Source organism: Phragmites australis, chromosome 17 (assembly GCF_958298935.1).
Source record: "Phragmites australis chromosome 17, lpPhrAust1.1, whole genome shotgun sequence".
Lineage (NCBI taxonomy): Eukaryota > Viridiplantae > Streptophyta > Magnoliopsida > Poales > Poaceae > Phragmites > Phragmites australis.
This window is the reverse complement of record NC_084937.1, coordinates 24,645,474-24,666,453: the sequence shown is the minus strand read 5'-3', so window position 1 is coordinate 24,666,453 and position 20,980 is coordinate 24,645,474. Positions and strand designations below refer to the sequence as shown.

The 20,980-nt window shown below is 43.8% G+C and overlaps 1 protein-coding gene and 1 long non-coding RNA gene across 3 annotated transcripts; one reads left to right on the top strand and one right to left on the bottom strand.

Annotated features, from left to right (window-relative positions):
* Nucleotides 1-12,417: 12,417 nt before the first annotated feature.
* Nucleotides 12,418-16,769, top strand: LOC133896919 (phosphatidylinositol 4-kinase gamma 7-like). Of its 2 annotated transcripts, none has more exons than XM_062337552.1 (2): nt 12,418-12,652; nt 14,226-16,769. In XM_062337552.1, the coding sequence occupies exon 2, from the start codon at nt 14,428-14,430 to the stop codon at nt 16,381-16,383; it is 1,956 nt and encodes a 651-aa protein (XP_062193536.1). In that variant the 5' UTR covers nt 12,418-12,652; nt 14,226-14,427; the 3' UTR covers nt 16,384-16,769. The 2 variants fall into 2 exon arrangements, with proteins under 2 accessions (XP_062193536.1, XP_062193537.1); XM_062337553.1 differs by lacking the exon at nt 12,418-12,652 and adding an exon at nt 12,659-12,864.
* A 2,439-nt stretch (nt 16,770-19,208) lies between these two features.
* LOC133897979 (uncharacterized) lies at nt 19,209-20,544 on the bottom strand. The gene is made up of 3 exons (XR_009906004.1): nt 20,415-20,544; nt 19,744-20,290; nt 19,209-19,635 (listed from the first exon to the last, which is right to left on the bottom strand). It is a non-coding gene; the product is annotated as an uncharacterized LOC133897979 (long non-coding RNA).
* Between the last annotated feature and the right edge of the window lie 436 nt (nt 20,545-20,980).

The window sequence follows — 20,980 nt, the reverse complement described above, 5'->3', positions numbered from 1 at the left end:
GGATGTACGAAGGTAACACGAACTTTGTGATGGACCCTAGATATCAGCAGTATATGGGCCGAAAATATTCTACATTGGCCGTACCGGCCCACTAAGGAGAGGGCTGACGTCTTTACGTTCTCTTCAGTTTTTTCCCTGCCTTCCCAAGACATATGTATGACCTCACAACTGTAAGCTTTGTTATATTTGCATTTGCATTTGCATTTTGGGAGTACCTTACAACAGTTTGTAGGAGCACTACTTAATGCTTCAGAGGGAAGTATGCCTGCACTTATTTCGTAATCATTTTAGAGTGTGATTGTTTGCTCGTATGTGATTTTATCTATACAGATTGTATATACAGGCTGAGAGAAATCAGACTGAACTGAGTCATATTTGTTAAAAAAATAGTATTTTGTTAATTATATCTATCTAGACAAGCTAAGTTGCTAAGTTGATTTTGTAACACTGACAAATATACCTGTCTGCATCCATTGTTTTAAGCTAAAACAGTGAATATAGATACCTAAGCATACTTCTTCTTAAAATTATATGCATTAAGCAGACCAGGATCCTCCAATTCAGACAAACAATCAGCCCCTTGCAATTTCTGAGTGACCACTGCCAGTGCCATCTGCCATGCCTGCACTGTTTAACAGGTGGAGATCAACGTTTGGCCGGTCTTAAACCAAACACTCCTAACAAGTAGGCACAGCATGTTCGCCAACAGTGGTCTGCCAGACGATTAGCGAGCCGACCCCCGTTGGTACATGCAGTTTGGTGCTCGGCTTAATTGTTGGCAACTGCCGGTCTCGTGAAAGGGTTTACGTGTCCTGCCACGCCCGGCCGGTCCCCCACATGACGGCTCCTTTGCGACGGGGCCGGCCATGGCAACGGCGCACCTAACTCGGGCGGGCATCATGCCACACGCGACACCGACCCGGCCGGCGACTCGAGCTCTTATCCTAAACCACCCACCGTGCCATGTGATCGATGCAAGTGATTAGTGTACTGGGTGCACTCAGAGGGCCGGATTAGGAAAAGCTTAACAAAACTGTTTTGGCGGCGACGTAAACTGTACTGGAAGCTAGCTTTGCCAATGCCATGGATCGATTCGACCGATCGCTCTTGGTAAAGCGTGCGCTGTCGGAGAAGGACCGACCAACACTGCACCTGCACGCATATAACATATCAGGTTGCAAATTTACGGGATCGTGCGTGCAGCTCCTCTTTCCTGGATTCTGCGTTCCTTGTTTTCTTAATTTCGAATCGTACGCACGTATCGGGTGAAATTATTTGCCGATTTTGCAGTTTCCTGCGAGGTTCCCCCCAACTGCCCAACACATGCATGCGTACCGTGCATCTGTAATCTGTTGCAGGCTTGCACTCTCGCAGCGCAGTTGGGCACTAAGGAACACATGACGACGCACTGCTCCCAGCGCATTTAAACATGTAGGCGGTCGGTAACCTTCGTGTCAAAATAAAGACGCACTCAGCGTACGCACCGGCCAAAAATGGTGGTGTTCAGGCTCATGTTGCAAAGTCCAATGCTCGGACAGCTTAATTTGGCTCCCGCGGTTTCTAAGGTTCTATTAAGAAGGAGGTGAGAGGGAGTGCTAGGGGCTGTTTGGTTTAGAGCCCTATCAATTTTTTTAGCGTTGAACCTGCAGGAGCATAGTCATTTGATTGAAACCAACGGTTGGCTCGCTCACACCGTCACATCCATGTCAGTTCATTTTTCGCACCTATGCTGACGAAAACATTGACAGCCGATTACTCCGCTAAATAATTGTCTCGTCCAGATGTGACGGGATAGGCGTAGGCTAAAACTAAACAGGCCACTAAACTTCGGTCAGTTGCAAAACAGCAATCCCCTGTCCCGGGCCGGCGCGGCCAAATACGAGACCTCACATACCTTCCTTGGGAGCTCCGACGCCGGCACGGGAGCGGGAGCGGCCGGCATATGATGCGTGCGTCGCCCCAACCGCACGGCAGCAAACGATACCAGCGCCCCAGCCACGTCGCGGTCTCGGGAACCCTCCGTGTCCTAGCGTGGTTGCACCCCCGTGCGCGCAGCTCCGTAGGTGCCCGATTCCGCGGTGGAACGCCTCGCGCGCTAGCTTATCGCGTGCTCCCATCGTCCCACGCGCCGCACGGCATGCACGAAAGGTAGCAGCAGGCAGCACGTTCCTCTCGCTCGGCACATGCGCCCATGACGCGGATGCGCCCGTCCGGCCGGTAGCTGTGCTTGCTTCCCGCCGTGCCCACTCGCACGCGCGCACGCATCATCATCGATCCGTGGACGCCGAGCGAAGCAAGCGCTGAGGACTAGGGGTACGAACAATACTAGATATTTTTAAAAAAATATTAAGTATCTATATTAAAATAGTAATTTTTAATATTAATAAAAATCTATATGCTTAAATATAATTAATTATCTTATTAGAATTAATATAAGTAGCGATACATAAGTAAATATTTTTTTCTTCCACTAAGCATATATACTACTACAGTTTTATAAACACCCTAATCTACATGTTCTAGGAGAGCGAGGATAACGAACCGCACTAAACTAGCTGCTACGTAAGCCCGGGCCGGAGAGAGATTAGCGCGCACAGTTAGGATATTTTTGTTTACTGAGCCCCTCGTGGTCGGATCCCGTGTCAGCGTAATCCATCCACGTCAGCGTAATTTTTGCTACTCCTATATACTCTAATCGGGCTGTAAACTTGGATCGCTTGTGGGTGGAGTGAGTCGAGCGGTGGTGTTAATTAACGTCGATTGATGGATGCCTGCACCGAACTTTACTCAAGAGTAGCATATCGGGAGGGGGTTCCCTCCGCTCATAAAAGAGTGGTATTAATGGCATAGATCTGTCCACCACTATATTACTCTCATCACTAATTAATAGTATAAAATACAGTAAAATTGTAATATTATGAAGGTGCGTTTTAAGACAAACATAATTATATTGTTTTCAAAAGTTTAATCAAAATATTTTAAAAATATTAATAATCAAAGTTTAAGAATATTAATTATACGCAATCCAAACAGACATTCTTCAGTGCCTAGAGCTACTTAAACAGGCTATGTTTAGGGCATATTAGGATGTTTTAGTATTTATAAACCACAATATTTGGAAACTGCAGTTTTCATTGCCACACCTATAATATACTACGGTTTTTATATGCCACGGTCTTTTACAGTTTTGACGAAAGCTATGATGTGTTTGGTAGTCACAGTATTTTGCACGGTCTTTTGTTAAAAAAGAGGTAATGTTACGCTTGTTAAACTGGTAGGAAAGCATCAACATGTATCTTAGCCATTTTTTTTTAGTGTTCTTGCATATTTGTTTTGGCTAGTTTTTTCATAGATTATTTATCTCCAGCTTGCATGGATAATCATAAGGAGGAAAAATATCTCGCCAAAACTATGCATGATTAATTGAAACAACGTGAAAGATCAACTATGTGCAGCATTACGTGGCAAGGAAAGCACAGGAGCGTCCAGACAGGCACATAAACGCGCGTGAGATGGACGAGCGTGCGCCATCGTTTCTAGGTTTTACAAAAAGAGGTAGGGAGCAGGGCTTGAAAATTCGACCGATCACCGGAATTAGCTACTTAGCGAATTTCAAAAATTTGCGAATATTAGAAAATTCATTCAAAATTTGGTAAGAATTCGCTCAAAATTCATTCGGCCAAATATGTCATTCGGTGGAAAAATGCGGTCGAATTGACATTTGGTAACCGCTCAATTTAAACCGAAAACTGACTAAATTTACTGCCTTTTCCAAATTGAACGAATTGGTCACATTTCAAACAATTTTGTCAAAAACCGGTCGAATCTATCGATTTATCAAGCACATTGTTCGAATTTAAGTGAAGTTCAAGGAAAATAAAAAAAATTACAAAAAATCAGAAAAAATAGAAACAAATATGACATGAGATTTGCTACGTTTTGTTTTCATACTATCTACTGCATGCATATATCATACAAATAGATATTAATAGCAATACGAGCATGATCATACAATTGTTTCATCAAATATATTCAAACATTACGTAAGTAGCACACCAAGTTAACAAATATATCGAATTATCCATACAAAAGCTAGAAACATAATCGCATGCTACATAAGCTTACTTTATATTAGTATATTGCCATTCACACTTACAAAAAGTGGTGATCTGTAGTTTTCATTGCATCAATGATATGTGCAACCTATGAGAAAAAAATTAGTCAGATATTTTGTTATCTATAGAAATTAGAAAATTATTCCAGAAGGTAAGCATCACCTTTAGTACCACCAATTTCTATCAGGCCGATTAAATTCAGTTGTATTGTACTTCTCAGCGGACATAAGTATTATTCATCGTATAGATAGCAACTCTGCCTTAAACTTTGCCTAACTTTGCTCCATCCATGCAAAAGTAATTGACCATTGTTCTTGCAATATGATATGAAACTTAGGGTCTTGCCACTCATAGACCCATTGAATAGGAAGCTCTAACTAAGCATCGAGGATATGATAGTAATACGGATACGATCTAGAACTACTCTCCATGCCATAGTTGTTGTAAGAGCTCGTACTATCTTGTGGTCTATCATGGCCATTATGTATGACATGCCTTTGTGAGGATGGGGTACTGTGGTTCGGGTCCTGCGTGGCATGCGTCCTCTAGCACTTTCACTACTACCTTCATGCTCATAGGAATCACCTGTCCTCCTCCTGAACTCTTCTTCCTCCCTAGACCGAGCCATGACATGATGTACCTGTTCCTCTTCTGCCTCTTGCCTCCGAAGCCTCTAATCAGACATTTCCTTCCTCTTCTATCTTGTCCTATCAATCTCTTTACTTTCCTGCATTTACTTTGAGAATTTACTTTCTTATAAACTTATGCTCCGCAATTCACTTCATGTTGTAGCTTGCATATTTCTTGCTTACCATTATATCAAATTTGGTCGTTGTAGTTACTTTACTATTCATCTAGGATAAAGTTGTTTACGTATTCTAGAGTTTGGTTGAATTAGTTTTAATTAGGACCCAATTCACCACCCTTTTGGACCATTCGATTCTTTCAAGGTTCTTTAACAGCAACGTTGTTTACACACACAATCGGTCAAACATACATGCACAATTAGAAAGTCAACCAAAACATGATCAACCAGAGAGAACAATTTACCTGAGCACTGAGACGAGCTGAAACACAAAAATGTCCTAAATGGCTAAATGATAGCCCTATTCACATGCACAAATGAAAACACACGAACAAGAATACCATGAGTGCATATTCAGTCATTCCAAGGAATAACAGCAAGGTAGGAGAAGAGAAGAAAGGGCATCGTCTACCATTTGGCAGAAGGAGCGAGAGCTGCATGGGCAGCCGGCTAGCAAGCAATGAACTCTCTAGCCTAGTGGATATTCTTCTCTCCTCCTCCTCGGTGACCCTGATTCAACTATAGAATTGGAGCTGTCAAGTGTAGAATCAAGTAACATAAGAAACACATAGGTTTATTTACCCTACTTGGAGTGTAGAATCTAGTTACAAAATTATGGCACCAAGAAAACATCATCCTCTTGTGAAAATATGGAAAAAAATATGTTTATGTTACATGAGAAAACCTAGGAATTTGGAAAAAACAATTTGTGAACTCTGTTGGCCCTCCGATGTAATCATTCATAATTCTGACCAGAAAAGAAATATGTATATTATTTTACTTAATTGTTTCAACAGTTGATGGCAAAAGAGAAATAATCCATTAGGGATATAACTACAACATAGCTGAATTGGAGCAACTACAAAGCATAGTTTTAAGATTGAAAGAAAAACATATTCTCTAATCAGTTGTTATCCAATTAGCTATACATATCACTGATTGGGTGAGATGCAAAATAATCATGACTAAAAGATCAGAAATATATTGAGCCTTTACAAATAACAATCACTGTACCATCCTTTTTTATCTTTAATTCCTACAATTGGAAGGAATCATACATATAGCTTTCGAGAGTAGCAAGCCACCTGATGGTGAACCGTCATATAACCATGTACACAAATTAAAAAGAGCATGGTTGCAGAGCTCATCGGCAAATGGAGCGGCTCGGGGACAAACTGTAGAGGCTCAGGGCGTTGGATCAGAGCCGAGGACATGGTAGTATTGTCAGCGGCTGCTTGCTCCGGTGGGTTGTCTGCGTGGTGGTACACTAGCCACACGGGCAATGACTTGAACAACACAGCTTCATTTCGGTGAATCTGGCGATGGCTCGGTTCAACATAAGGACCTATGAACTCGGAAGGGAGTAAGGAAGATGATTCTGGAATCGACTCTGTGTGCGGAGGTGATCTCATGCATGACTTTCCCACCACTGCCCTCTAGTCGATTCGCCTACCCTCCGCATGTTGCGCCACCTCCTGCAGTGCCGTGAGTATCGTCCCCAGCGTACATGCGGGAAGAAATGGCGCAAATGCACGAGGCCTTAGGTGGCGCGGAAGAGGGCGCTCGATCACGATTTGAACAACTGATGCAGTGATGAAATATTTTTCTTTGAGCTAACCACCTGGAATCTCAAGTGCCAACGCAATATAGTGTTCTATTTTGCAAGAAAAAACCAAGTAAGAATAGAGAGTCTAAGTAATAAAAGGGATTACATACAAGTCTGAGGGGGGCGGGGAGTGAAAGAGGAGGTCTACCTCTATGAATTGGATCTCAACGGCCACTGCTGCATCGTGAGGTCCGCCATCAGAGATAGCCAACGAGGGGAGGGGCATGCACAACTGAGAGTTGCGTAGCTATCGTCGAAACCCTTGCATACCGGATTCGCGCTCAGCCAGGAGTTACGCGACCGCCACCAAACCCCTCGGATGCCGGATCCGCGTGGAGATCGTCGTGGGTGGACAGGGAGTTTGATCGGATCGGAGGATTTCCTTGACTGCAAGTCTCGATTGGAAAGGAAATTGACGACGCGTATGGTACGGTAGAGGAGGAATGTTGGATTGGATATGTCCAGACTACAGGTGAAGATTGGCAAGGAAACTGGGAAGTGATTTGATGAGAGTGATTTGGTGGAGGAGGATAGGTAGAAGCGCAGTTTTGGGCAAGGAGCGAGGGCAGAATATGATAAGAGGGCAGGACATAGGAGGTTACGGGAACCACTATATGTTTTTTAAGTAATAGAGATAGATATTAGCCATACTTTGGTTTTTGAAACTACAATAGTTTTTGCACCCTAACATCCTGGGGTTTTCAATACCATAGTATTTTCATAAAACTATATATGGTATTCTCTAAAAACTCTAAAAATACTTTATATCGCTGCCGGAGTCAGAACGGGTGTGACGACGTACACCAGTACATGGAGCCTTCGTATGACCACTTTGGCTATTTGCCTCCTCTGGCCTTTCAGCATCCTTTTCATCCTGACTAGTCCCAAACCTAGCTCAGGCTCAGGCTACGTATCAACGTACGAGAAGTAGTGGTAGCACCGCAGCTGTAGACTACACTTTATTGTCCGCCGACTCTGTAAGCCCGTAATCTATCAGGGAAGAAAGTAACCGAGAGATGAAGCCAGTCTCGTTTTATTTTCTGCTTAGCTAGCTCATTCTCAGCTTTCTACTTACTCATAAACTTATGTTTGGCGCAGCTTCTACATTTTAACCAAACAAGGCCTCATTCTAGGAGTCGTCGCGTTTCGTAACAGGCGGCTGGAGTCCAAATCGTCTTTGCTATGGTAAATTTTAATTCATATTTAGCGCTCACGTGATAAAATTGTTGAAAGAACTAGACATTTCATGGTCACCGTTGAGATAGTACACGCAATTTGCAATTCTCTATCCAACCCCCCCCCCCCCCCCCACAATATTGGTAAATCACCTCTTCTGACGAATGCTTCCATACCTTGTTGCCACAATGGCCTATGCATCTCTTAACGCTAATGGTGGAGGTGGCAAAGGGAATGCCAATTGAGAAACAGATATAACTCGCAAAAGGAGGTTGTTTGGTGGAGGAATACAATAAGTGTGTTGGCGATAGTGATCTAGATCCTCCGCCATTTTGACGGAGCTTATTAGTGTTGAAAAAGAGGTGCACAATGTTCATCAATACAAGGCTTTCTCCCTTCAAGAATATAAGGCTATATTTTGAGTGGTTTTGTTCGTCAATACAAGGCTCATTTCACATTTCAATGTAAATATGTGTGTTGTTCCCTATATACCCAATAAATACTTTTTTTTCCCTTTGCATGCTTACATGCGCACGATAAATATAGTCTTTAGAGGTTGTTATTAGGGCAGTCTAGTCATTTTCAATAGCTTCTTGATATATGCGTAAGACAAAATATAGCTTATAAAGCTATAGTTGACAGAGCTTCAGCTCCACGAATTTTTGAAGTTAGAAATACATAGCTCTATAGCTCTACGAATACCAGAGCTTCAATAATTCTTGATCTGATGTTTCTATTTTAAACTAAAAATAAAGAACTAATCTACCATGAAGCTGAGAGCTGGAGCGTGACAAACAAGACCTGATTTTAAACGGATGGAGTAATTAGAATGATCCATCAATTTTCATATAGTTCCATTGAGAGTGATGTACGACAAATCCAAGACCCTGATTACAGGCATAAATATCGAGATGGCAATTTGGAAAAATCTTAGCATCCTTCTTTTTCCAATGATACTATCTTATATTAAGAAAAGGCAATGTACTTCATTTCAAACGATAACTTTAACCTTATTTTCTGGTTCAAAGTTGTTGCTTTGGTGGTAGTGGAGTGGGGCACCTCCCCGTCCGGTCAATGACACGTTCGTTAGTGCCTAGCTAACACTGTTTCTTTTGCCAAGTGATGCTCTCGGCATCAATGATCGATCGAGCAGTAGCTCTGCCTCATCTCTCACGGACACACCAGCACGTTCTTTAATCCAGGAACAGCTAGAAACTTGTTTTTTTTTCCCAATATATATTTGTGCATATATATACTTACATATCTATATATTGACTTTATTTTTTTGCTGCTTGGGTACTGTGATGCGTATAATTAAACTAAAGTAAGATCGCTTTATGTGCCATTTTCTTGTGTGAAGTCTTCCATTCGTGGTAGCCACATCGCCGGCCCTCTCAGGTAGTCAGGTGTCAACGCGCGGGTTTGAACTTTGAACAAGTACCATGGTCTGTGCGTATGCATGGCTGCATGCATCAAGCAGAAATGGACAGCTGAAAGCCTGAGAACAACGTTCATGACAGGAATGGTCAATTGCTAAACGTCACTGTGGTTTTGCACGTATTTTGAGGAAGGACGCCTGTTAGGTGTGTATATATATATACACACTTTCATTTTCGTTTATTTGTCATCAGTTTCTTTACTGTAGTAATTTTAACCTTACATGTTTGTCTACGACAAATTTATAAATATTTAAAAGTATACAATACTAATAAAATATATTTTATGATGAATTTAATGATACAAAAGTTTTAAATATCTATAAACTTCATATATGGGAAAAATTTAGGTCAAAATGCTACAGTAAAAAGATGATATTTATTAGCTCACAAACGGGGTACGTTCAACGCTAATTAGATGCGCGATTACAGAAGAAGAATGCGAGAGCCAAATAAAAGATGACATCTCTTGACAAGTGCATTGCGCTAGTACATGAGCAACCTTATTTTGGTCTTTACGAACATGCTTAAACACAACCTCGAGGAGCTTATTAACAAGCAATTTAACTTCTCATGTCAACATGGCTAAATATCTTTTTAAGATTCATAGATTGTAATGCTAGATTCAATCAGATTCTAGTGTTACAGGAAGAGATATCCACTTAAGATTCATGGATTTATTTGTTTAGGATCGATATTTGAACCAAATTTATACCAAGTTTATGTATATATCTGTAGTTTTTTTTATATTTGACTGCCCGGTTAATTTCAGTCACAGAAAACATATTAAAAAAAACCGGGAGACTTTCAACGGATGATGATGGAGTCGAGTCCTCTGCTGCGTGAAATAGGAAGCTGCCGGGGTAAGGTTTCGCGAAGAGGGGTCAGATCTTTCCTGCCTCCTTTTCCTCTCTCCCTCGACGATCGCGCGGGCATGCAGCTAGCGCTGCCGCCTCCGCGCCGGCAGCGCGCGGGTGCGGCTCACCGCGCACCGCGAGTGAGCGGCCGGCGCCTGGACGCGCCCGCTGCGCCGCGGGCCCCGCGCGGTGCCCTCACTGTCCTCTCGCCCCGCGCCACGTGGGCGCCGTCGTACCGGCGTTCTAGAGTCTTCCGACCCCAAAGCGAACTGACGGAGTGAATTAATTCGCTTTCCTGTCCCGTGACTTTTTTTTACTCGAGAAATTGTTTGTGTTTCTTTCCGCTCGAACGACGAAAGTATCAGGCAGGGCTTCTTTGCATACAAGTACCACAAGATTTTATTTTTGTGGACAGGGACTTGATGTAACTTTTCCTGTATAAACACTGCCTATTTTTTTTTTGGGGGGGGGGGGGGGGAGGGGATTTTAGATTTTGGCTCTTTCTCAAAAACTTTTCTACGCATGGACATATGTAGGAATAATGTGTAAAAATGAACCTTTTTAGACGCTATGATTATGGTGCCGTTGTTAAATATATCTACTAATTTTGTCATCATAACAATGGATGCTGTGATAGTTGTCAGGTATGATCTTGCAAGGGTACAACGTCAATTATCATGTTATTGTGCTATTTTATCATGGTGCCAAATATCATAACGTTGTGCAAAAATTTCCATTTTTCAAAAATTATTTTCACAATAATCTATTTGTGGAATATATTTTAAACATGTTCAAAATGTAAAACATCCACTAATTTTTTATGAGTGCCCCAAGCTAGAAAACTGCTCACTAATAGTCATACTATTAGGACTGCCAATAATGGCCACAGCTAAGTGAAGCAAAGGTTGGCTACTCTCCTGTTCTTGCCATATTGTGATTTTGTGATGCTTTATTCGTTAGCACTATGGCTTTTAGTTTTGCAAAGTAATTTAAGGCAAAGTTTGGTGACAACTGGTTCGGCTCCATGAAGTATGTTACGATGCCACACTTTAAATATGACTACCAGCTAGCTCTCATTTTAGTTGTGTTGGTTTCAACATGCAGTCAGCTGTTTGCTTAGTTGTTCAAATACAAGAGCAAACTTGAAGATTAAGGATCTGTTTGGTTTTTGACTCTAGAGTGTCAGACCAAATTTTGGTCATACTAAGGTGATTTGGCGAGCGTTTGGTTTAGAGCCAAAATTTGGCTGCGTCCGTAAAAACTTAGCCGTGCCCGTCTACAATCAATCAGCAGCAGGAGCGAGTTTTGGGCAGCCAATTTGGTCACCCGTGTTTTGGTCGGACTGCCAAATTTTAGTTTGGTTACAAACCAAACGACTATTTTGTTAATCTGATTTTGGTATTACTCTGACTTTAACTATGACTAATATTTGATCAGTCTTGTTGGGTGTTCAACTTACCCGTGCCCCTTCGTTGAAACAGGTAGTTGACACTAACTAATTTTGTATAGCATTTGAATTAAACCATCCTATAGCTTTAGGTTCATACCTTGTGTGGTTTTATTGAACTACAAATAAAGGAGAATGACACAATTTTGTTCATCTCTACTAGCTTCACAACGAATCCAGATGTAACTGGTTATGACAACTGTTTTTTTATAAGCATTTATGAGATAAGGGAGAGATTCAATCATTAATTTGCAAATATATCCATAGAGTAGCCCAACTTCAAATTGTCAACAATCACTTCTTACTCTTTTTTCTAAATTTACTCAAGATATTAGCACCAATTTGAAGCATATCTAGCGCAACCGTATCCAAATAAGGTTTGATATTACATCGTGTCCAAAGCATCAACTGTCTGACTCGATGCCAATAAATTGGAAGAATTTGAAGACACCACAGCTCTAGAAACACACACAGGAATGCAATGGACTAAGCTGAGAAATCGAAGATATCTACACACATAAATTTGCGCTTTATAATTTTGAAAACCAAAATATCCTCTGTCTTTCTCATTCTTTTGTTTTCATAAAACTGGTAAGAGAAAAAATGCAAAACCTCAAATTTGTCACACAAACCAAGCCATAAAATTAAGGTCATGTGTAACAGAGCTCTAGATCTAAATACATAAACTATTTTATTTTAATATACAAACTTTATATGCAAAAAAGAGCTGAGAACAGATTCCAACCAAACAAGTTAACTCACGTAACGAAACAAATCCAAACGAGCTTAGGTTCTCGTTTTTGTCGCGTAGCGCATGCAATTTATCATTTATGACCAATGTGCAAGTGGCATTTTTCTTGTCCATAGACACGAGCATTGTTCCTGAAAATACCGGAGATCGGAAGGGTCATATCGTAAAAATGCGAGGCTATAAATAGGCCGGAAGAGGTCACCTTAACCTCGGTTATTCCTTAACCCGTCTCTCAGGTCTACGGCGAGTTAAGCCCGGAGGGAAAAGGACAAAAAAACACAGAGAGAGAGAGAGAAAAAAAAAACACAAATCGCGCCACCACGGGAGGCGTACGGCGCACCGCCCGGCCGCTGGATCTGCGCCGGCGACACTCTGGACGTCGGATCTCCGCCGCCGGAGGAGGAGGGAGGCGGCGCTCGGACCATTCCCCTCCCGAGAGCGCCCAGATCCGTCCCGCCGGTGAGTCCCCACTTCCTCGGGCTGTGATTGGACAGGAGCCGCAGCGGGCGGGGACTAGTGTGGGCTCGAGCCATCGCGAAACTTCGGGCGTTTGTGTAGTGGCTCGATCGAAATGGGCACCCGCGACTGATTTCGTGCTGCTTCGTTCTCGTGCTCGATTCCGCGTGTGGTTCCAAACCGTCGGCGTCGTCTCGAAATTTCATCGGTGAATGGTACAGGATTTGAAAATGCTTATGAGGCTTGTTCGGTTTTGTGATTTCTCTGTCCATTTTTGGTTTATTTCAGTTGGAAATGTGTGGGATTGGGGCTAGTCTAATCGATTACTAGCGTTTATGATCCATGTGTAGTTCGTAATTTTGAGCTGTTTACTTGTGGATTTTTTGGGGTTGAATCGTTAGGACTGTGTAGGATTCGAGCCTAAAAGTTTTTTTGTATTTGTGTGCTTTGATCCTACTTCGTCGTTTTCTGTAGTGTGAGACCAGCTACGTGATGTGAACAATTTGATGTGGTCAGCGAAGGAGGAATTCGTCCCGTGTAATTTCTATAGATTTTATTTGATCTGTATACGGGAAATCGACTTGTTCTTTGTGTTTTGTGGGGAATTTGTGGATTCATTGATGGAACCGTAGAGTTTTTCATGTCACCTTTAATCAATCCTAGTTCATCTCTGGTTGCATGCAACTCAAATCTACCTAAGCCTGTAGGTCGGGTTGTAGAGGGTGGGATATGATTTATGTTGCATTATCTAAAAAAACCTAAGCCTTGAGATAGTTTTAGGTAGCTATTTCCTCTTAATAACTGGCTTACAGACCTACCCTATTAGCATCGCCTTGTTTTCTGCTACTCGATTCTTATGAATCATTCTGTCATAACAGGAAAAGGTTGATCTATGTTTTTCTTCAAGTGGTTGTTTTGGTTGATGAGAAGCTGATTAGATTTTCGTTTTCCCCATCTTGGTTAAGAATAAGACAGGGGTATCGGGTATGCATGCATGCCTGTATGAGAGATGCTAAATGCCAATTATTGGTAGTCTCTGTCTGAGATTGAGATCTAAACCTACTGCTATTTTCTATTTGTTGTTCCTATGGTTATTTGCCAAATTATTGATCAGTTTGATTCTTCCACCAATGAAAACTTGAAGTCACCGATAATAACTTGAAATCCAGATGCACGGTCTGTAGAATGCTCCATGATGATTTATACTGCTTTTTTCTGAACAACTGTGGTAGGTTTATTGTTCGCAACCTTTAAGAACCCAAGCTATATCTCGCTTTGGCCAAGGATTTTACTATTGTAACTGAAATGAGCAAACAAGATGATCAAAATAATCTTTGTTAAGGGAAATAAGTTGAGGCTCTATTAATACTGACGTGCTAGCCAATTCACTTTGTCAGACATTCATAAATTTGTTCCGCTACTGTCTGGTAGCATTTCCTTTGTTATCCTTTGGTGTTCTTGATGTCTGTCTCCCATATTTCCTTGCTTTGTCTTACTCTTACAATTGTTAGCGCATCTAAGCTCGTTTTGTGCAATATTTTGAGTATTCCTGATTTATCTATTTATTTCATCTCAGGATATATATCAATCGATGGTGAGATAGAGTGCTTCCAGTTGATGCATAGTTGGTGAAGACATATTCTCTGTAGACTACTGGCAATTGCTCATCAGCGAGTTGGAAGACTATTTCCATTCCCTTGCTGCCTATATTTGCTTGCTTCTCTGGTGGAGCACACGAGAGGAGGAAGCAGATAAAGGCAGCTCCTTTCAGGCCTTCTATGTCCAGGGACTTTGATTGTCCTGTTCAGACACAGATGGCTGTTGCCATCCTGGATCGGAACTTCAGCAGTGAATATCCTGGAGGTAGCAGAACTGAGGGGAGACCACTGAGCTGGAAGAGAGTCTTTGTCCAAACTGACAATGGTTCTGTCCTTGGCATTGAGTTGGAGAGGGGCGAAAATGCACAGACTGTGAAAAAGAAGCTGCAGATTGCCCTCAATGTGCCCACAGATGAGAGCTCACTGACTTTCGGTGATCTGGTTCTGAATAATGATCTTAGCAGCATTCGCAATGACTCGCCGTTGCTTCTCAAAAGGAATCAGATGCATCGAAGCAACTCCACACCTTGCCTCTCTCCTACTGGAAAGGATGTGTGGCAGCGAGACCGGAGTGGGCCCATTGAAGTCCTTGGATGTTCAAGCCCTTCCTCTCGGATGAAGCAGCTTGCTAAGGATGTCGTCAAAGCCATAAGGAATGGTGTTGACCCAGTAGCTGTTAACAGTGGGATGGGTGGTGCCTACTACTTCAAGAACATCTGGGGAGAGCGTGTTGCAATTGTCAAGCCAACTGATGAGGAACCATTTGCTCCGAACAACCCAAAAGGTTTTGTGGGGAAGGCTCTGGGACAGCCAGGCCTCAAAAGATCTGTGCGGATTGGTGAGACAGGGTTCCGAGAGGTTGCTGCTTACCTCCTTGATTACAATCACTTTGCAAATGTTCCTCCCACCATGCTGGTCAAGATAACACACACTGTGTTCAATGTGAATGATTGTGTTGGCTGCAAAACTAAAGTCTTCGGCAACAAATCAGAGGCTGTGAGCAAGATTGCATCATTGCAGCAGTTCATCACTCATGATTTTGATGCCAGCGACCATGGGACATCAAGCTTCCCTGTATCTGCAGTGCATAGGATTGGCATACTTGATGTCAGAATCTTCAACACAGACAGGCATGCTGGAAATCTTCTGGTCAGGAAGCTTGGCCCCGGGGCTGACAATTTTGGAGAGCAGACAGAACTCATTCCTATCGACCATGGTCTTTGTCTGCCAGAATGCCTAGAAGACCCTTACTTTGAATGGATCCACTGGCCGCAGGCATCCGTTCCTTTCTCCGAGGAGGAGCTTGAGTACATTGCAAAACTTGATCCTGTGAAAGATGCTGAAATGCTTCGCATGGAGCTGCCCATGATCCGTGAGGCATGTCTCAGGGTGTTGGTGCTGTCAACAACATTTCTCAAGGAAGCTGCAGGGTTTGGCCTCAGCTTGTCGGAGATAGGAGAGATGATGAGCAGGCAGTTCACTGCAAAAGAAGAGGAGCCAAGTGAGCTTGAGCTTCTCTGCATGGAGGCAAGGAAATGGGTTGAGGAAAGAGAGCTCTCTCTTCCCGATGAAGCCGGAGTTGAAGATGACGATGATGACTTCACCCAGTTCCCTCTTGAGGATGATTCAGATGCATTTGAAGCACCAGCTTTCAGCAAGTTTGGGACCATGAAGGCAAGTTCCAGGAATCCACTGTCCAAGTTAGATGAATGTGATGAGGAAGACAAAGACGAGGATGAGGATGACACCTACACTACCAAGGAGGATGCTGACATCTTGACCAGCGCATTACCACTCCAGTTTCCTGGTATCTCAAAGTTATCATCGTCCATGAAGGGGCTTGGTTTCCTTGGGAAATCTAAAGCCTATCATACAGGTGTCCCAAAGAGCAAGGTGACTGGTAAAACTAACTATAGTGGCAAAGCTAGTGAGCATCAGTCCGGGAGCAGGAGCGCAAATGAGCTGCTCCTTCCCAGCGCCAGTTTTGTGAAGGTGTCGGACATGGGCCCTCATGAGTGGAGTGCATTCATCGAGAAGTTCCAGGAGCTGCTCCCGAGCGCTTTCCGTGCCCGGAAGCACGCTGCTGGTGTCGGTCCGCGTCCATTGCAGAGGCTGGGCACGTCTTGCCAGTTTTGAAAGTAGCAGACGAGAAGCTACAAGGTAATGTAGTTCGAGCTCAGGTATGCAGCAGCAGCAGCAGCAGCAGCTATTATATGCCTGTAAGTGTTTGGAGATAATAGACGTGGTTCGAGAATAAGACCGTCCTTGACATATGAGCTTGCGGGAGGGTGGTGTGTTTGTGCATAGTCTTGACTTATGAGATGAGTTGTTCTTTTCTTTGTATATAGTACTACACCGGGCTCGATCCTGGCCGTTATCTGATGGTGGTGAGTGTGCTGGCATCGCCTGTGTTTCAACCTTTGCCGCTGTACCATTTTGGAGACGATTACCGTAATATGAACTGTGATATTGCTCCAGATATGCATAAATATCATCTGTCTATCTGTAATTTGTATGTGTTACTCTTCTATGGAGCTTGTGTTGTGCAATGCAAGGCGCGGCCGCGCGGATGAGATACGTTGATACTTCGAAGGAACGATCTAGAGCTTGCTTCAGAAAATGTCGAGTGTGAGACCCATTTGCTGCACAAACATGCACGATTGGCGATTGGTTGATTGCATCAGTGTGGGTCTCAGAAGTAGTTCAACATATTATTGTGCGTAGAAGAGATTATGAGCCTATCCGACAGAGTTAGGATGGTAATTTATTTCGATTACTCGTGGTTAAATATATAAATAGGGTAAAGTATAAATAGTATTTGATATCTACGAATATATTTATAGATAAAAATACCACCTACGGATAGATAGGCATATATATAGGTAAGGTGTACCTATATTCATGAAACCCTTATACCAAATACATCGTCTCGTGCTATTGGCTTGTCCCATCTTGTCCTCCTATAGGTAAATAGGTATACCATAGGTGATAGGTTTGATGTCAAGCTTTAAAAAACCAACACATATGGATGAGTACTATATGTATCTATCATTAGAGGTGGTCAAATGAGTGATCTGGCTCGATAGGACATGGGTCCATTTAGACACGATCTGTTTAGGTCCGTTAGCTAAATGGGTCGTGTCATATCGATCTATATGTCGTGACTCTAGCGCATGTATGACTCACATAAGATCGGCCCGTACTGTGTCGACCCGCGGTAAGGTAGGTTCGATGATCTTTTTTACCTATCAGCTCGCGGAAAATTAAAAAAAATTACAAAAATTTGCTTTCACCTGGAATCAAACACATGACATTCTGATTAGGAATCAAACACACTACTATTGCACCATATATCCTACATAGTATTAGATCAAATAAATTATATAAAATATTATAAAAATAGAAGCAGTTAAACAGGCCGTGCCGTACCGGCCTGTCGTGCCGCGATTTCGACCTAAACACATCACAAACCGTCATGCCGTGCCGACCTGACCCGTTAACCGTCTTACCGTATCGTGGCTAGGCCGGACCAAAATGACAGGCTATTTAGCCGGCCCACTTGACCACCTTTTATCTATCATACCACCCGATTGCTATCCTACGCACAGTGCCATCTGAGTCTGACCTCAAGATATGTTTTGCTAAGCTGCATGCATTGCTATTATTACTACTAATTTTCATTATCTGTGTCATAATAATATCCTGTGATATCCAGTTAGAAAAGCGCCAATCTTTTGCCTCAGTTTTCTGCAGCGACGTCTGCACCTGGCGCCCGTCGCCCCGCCGATGGACGGATGCATCCGCTCCTGCGACTGAGAGAGCGTGAGACCGCCGGCCTCTAATTGGCCGCGTCACGCAGCCTTATCTCGGCGGCGACATGCCTGGGCATGGGCCCCAAAAGCGCAAAAAGCTCGCGTGGTCCGGTTCGCTACGGCTGCCATTGGCCGGCCGCGCAAAAGCTGCCTTCTACCTTCTTGGAACTCTGGAAATCCCAAATCCCAAACAGGAAGAGACGCCGCAGCCTCGCAGCTAGTTGGAGGTTGCCTACGAACGCCAAGACGGATATTGCAATTTGCACATACTATCTCCGGACCGTTTTTCTTTCTCTTTTTTTTTAGAAAAAGATCTCCGAACGTTTTGGCATGGCTAGGACTATTTTGCTAGAGCGTAAAAAATCTGTTCCAAACACCATGAAGCATGAGCTCCAAATATAAGTTCTAGATCTCAAAATACAACCAGTATGTAGGATAAGCTACCCTTGTGATGTGAGGCTTCTGGCTGTGCCTCCGCCGCCCATACGAGTCAAGCCATATAAGCTGCAACTTGTAGCGACCGTGCCGAAGGTGGTAAGGCCCGAGTGTTGAGCCGAATCCATCCGGGCTTCAAGTCCGGGTGATGCACGGAGGGTTCTGATTTATTTCGGATTTCTTCAGCTTTTCCGGTGTGGCGTTACAGAAGGGATTACGGCGTGCTCGTCGTCTACGGGATTCTCGTTGGATCCTGGTGATCTTTGGATGGAGGCTTTCTTCAAGCTGTGTGTAGTTGTAGAGCTAGCATATGTGCGTGCGTTAGGTGTGTGTGGAGTAGATGCGTGTGTGTGGAGTAAGTGCGCGCGTTCGTATTCAGATGCTACAGCTGTATTCAGTGGTGAAGAGTAAAAAAAAAAAAGCTGCAACTTGTACCGAACATCCTAATCCTTTGGCATATTAGCTTCTTTATTTTTTTTAGGATTTGGCTTCGCTAGTACTTAGTACTATTTTTGAGACCCCAAGACGAGCTGGGCCGAACACATATGGGCCATGCTGTATCCTAAGATATGTCATGGGCCGAAGCATGACAAATCGTTTTGGGCCCATAAAAAGTTGCAGCAACTCGGGTCACTGCAACTGAAACATTCTGCTTTGGCTATTGGCAGTTTTGCTGACACACATCCTACATCCTGAAGTACCATCAGTCTCTATTCTCTGCAACTTCAGAAATGCTGCTGACAGATTACAGATGCTCTCCATGCGCACATTACAACCAAAATCGCCCATGCCAGTGACCACAGGTTGTTCCATGAGTACCAAGCATGGGCTACTTGTGGCTTGGAGAGCGAGTTCCTAACTAGCTGACCTAACCATTTGCTAATGGCTACTGTGGTTAAATGTATCTACAGAGCAAGAGGAGTCAGCTTCTCTCATGCCCCAGGAGCCGCCCAAGTCAAAATCTCTACAGCTTCTTGGCGAGCTCATCTAACGGAGCGTCGTTGTTGATCGGCCGGTGGCGACGAGCATCCAGCTTGTAGTTGTAGTCCATGTCGAGCATCTCAGGCGCCACGGCGGCCGCGTCGCCATGCCTTGGTTCTTGAAACATTACATGAGTTGCTGATCCCCTGCTCTTTTTACCCTGGACACAAAACCGCAACCATCAGCACACAGCAAGCACTCAAGCAGTGATAATCAAATGTGCCGTACACATGTCTGAAGTGCTGAAGTAAGCGACTGATGCACTCACCTCTTCATGTACAACTTCAGCAGATGCGTCTGCTTCCTGATTCACTCCTGCAGCAACAAAAATGGCACATTTCATTCCATAATTCAAACCTCAAGGTTCATACTACACCTACCGGTGATTTGCAGTAAGAAAAGCAGTGATTAACTTCACTAGGCAATGAGTAGCCCAAGTTTAGGTGATCGATCGGAAGATATCATAGGCTAGAACCAAGAAAAAAGTATTTGCCTTTTCCTTTTCAGTTATTCCTTGGTGGGTGAGTTCTCGGAGTGCGGTAATCGGCACTGAACGGCACGAGGCCGGCAAATTTGCACTTGCCGCCGCTCCTACGTCCAGCTCTCCCACCACTTAACCCGACAACGGTAACCTCTACAGTTTTCTCCTCTCCATGGACATGGACAGTGTTTGCGCCTGTGCTCTTGGCTCCCTTTCCTTTCGTTACCTCATCCTTCTTGGCATCTCCATTTCCCGGAGCTGCCATTATCTTCCGGCCTCTCAACCATTTCCGACCGGTTAACAAATCCGCATTGCCGCCCTCGCCCAAGCGTTCCTGCATTTTTCAGAAGGAACAGAGACTAACAGTTACTACTAGTTTGTTAGCACTATTAGGGTATTAGGACTGTTCGAAGTCTACCACTACCATGAACTGAAGGCACCTGCGAAATTCCACTGACCTTGTGCGCTTCAGCAGTGGATGCAGATAGTGCAGACAAGGAAAGCAGAAGCGCCAGAAGAACGCCTGCACACCTCATCTTGCCACACGCCCTTTTTCAGCAACCTTGCAAGGATCTTCCGATTCAGAACCAGAAGCGAAGGAAAGGAGAGGTTTAGGTGGCAGGTGCAGGGTTTTATAAGGAGGCAGGAACAGTCAGTCACCCCTGCTTGCAGCAGAGAAGAACCGAACCCACAGTGATCAGCTGAACTGAACGTCTGAACTGCACAGCAAATGCTAGTCAAAGCGAGCCACTGTGTATTCAAATCGCCGTCTGACACGCCCCCTCTAGAATACCAAACCGTCCTGGTTGTGTGCCTTTCCATTTCTTAATCCGCGGCTTGTCGCGCTCGCTCACCGATGCAGTGGTCCTCGCGAGCTGGTTGGCCTGCACATGGAGGAGGAGGACACCAAAATCTGCGGCCGGGAGCAGGGTTCATCGGCTCTGATCGATCTCCGGTGCGCGCACGGCGCACCGGCCACCCGGAGTTCCAGACAGACGCGAGCTTCAATTCATTCCCACCAGCC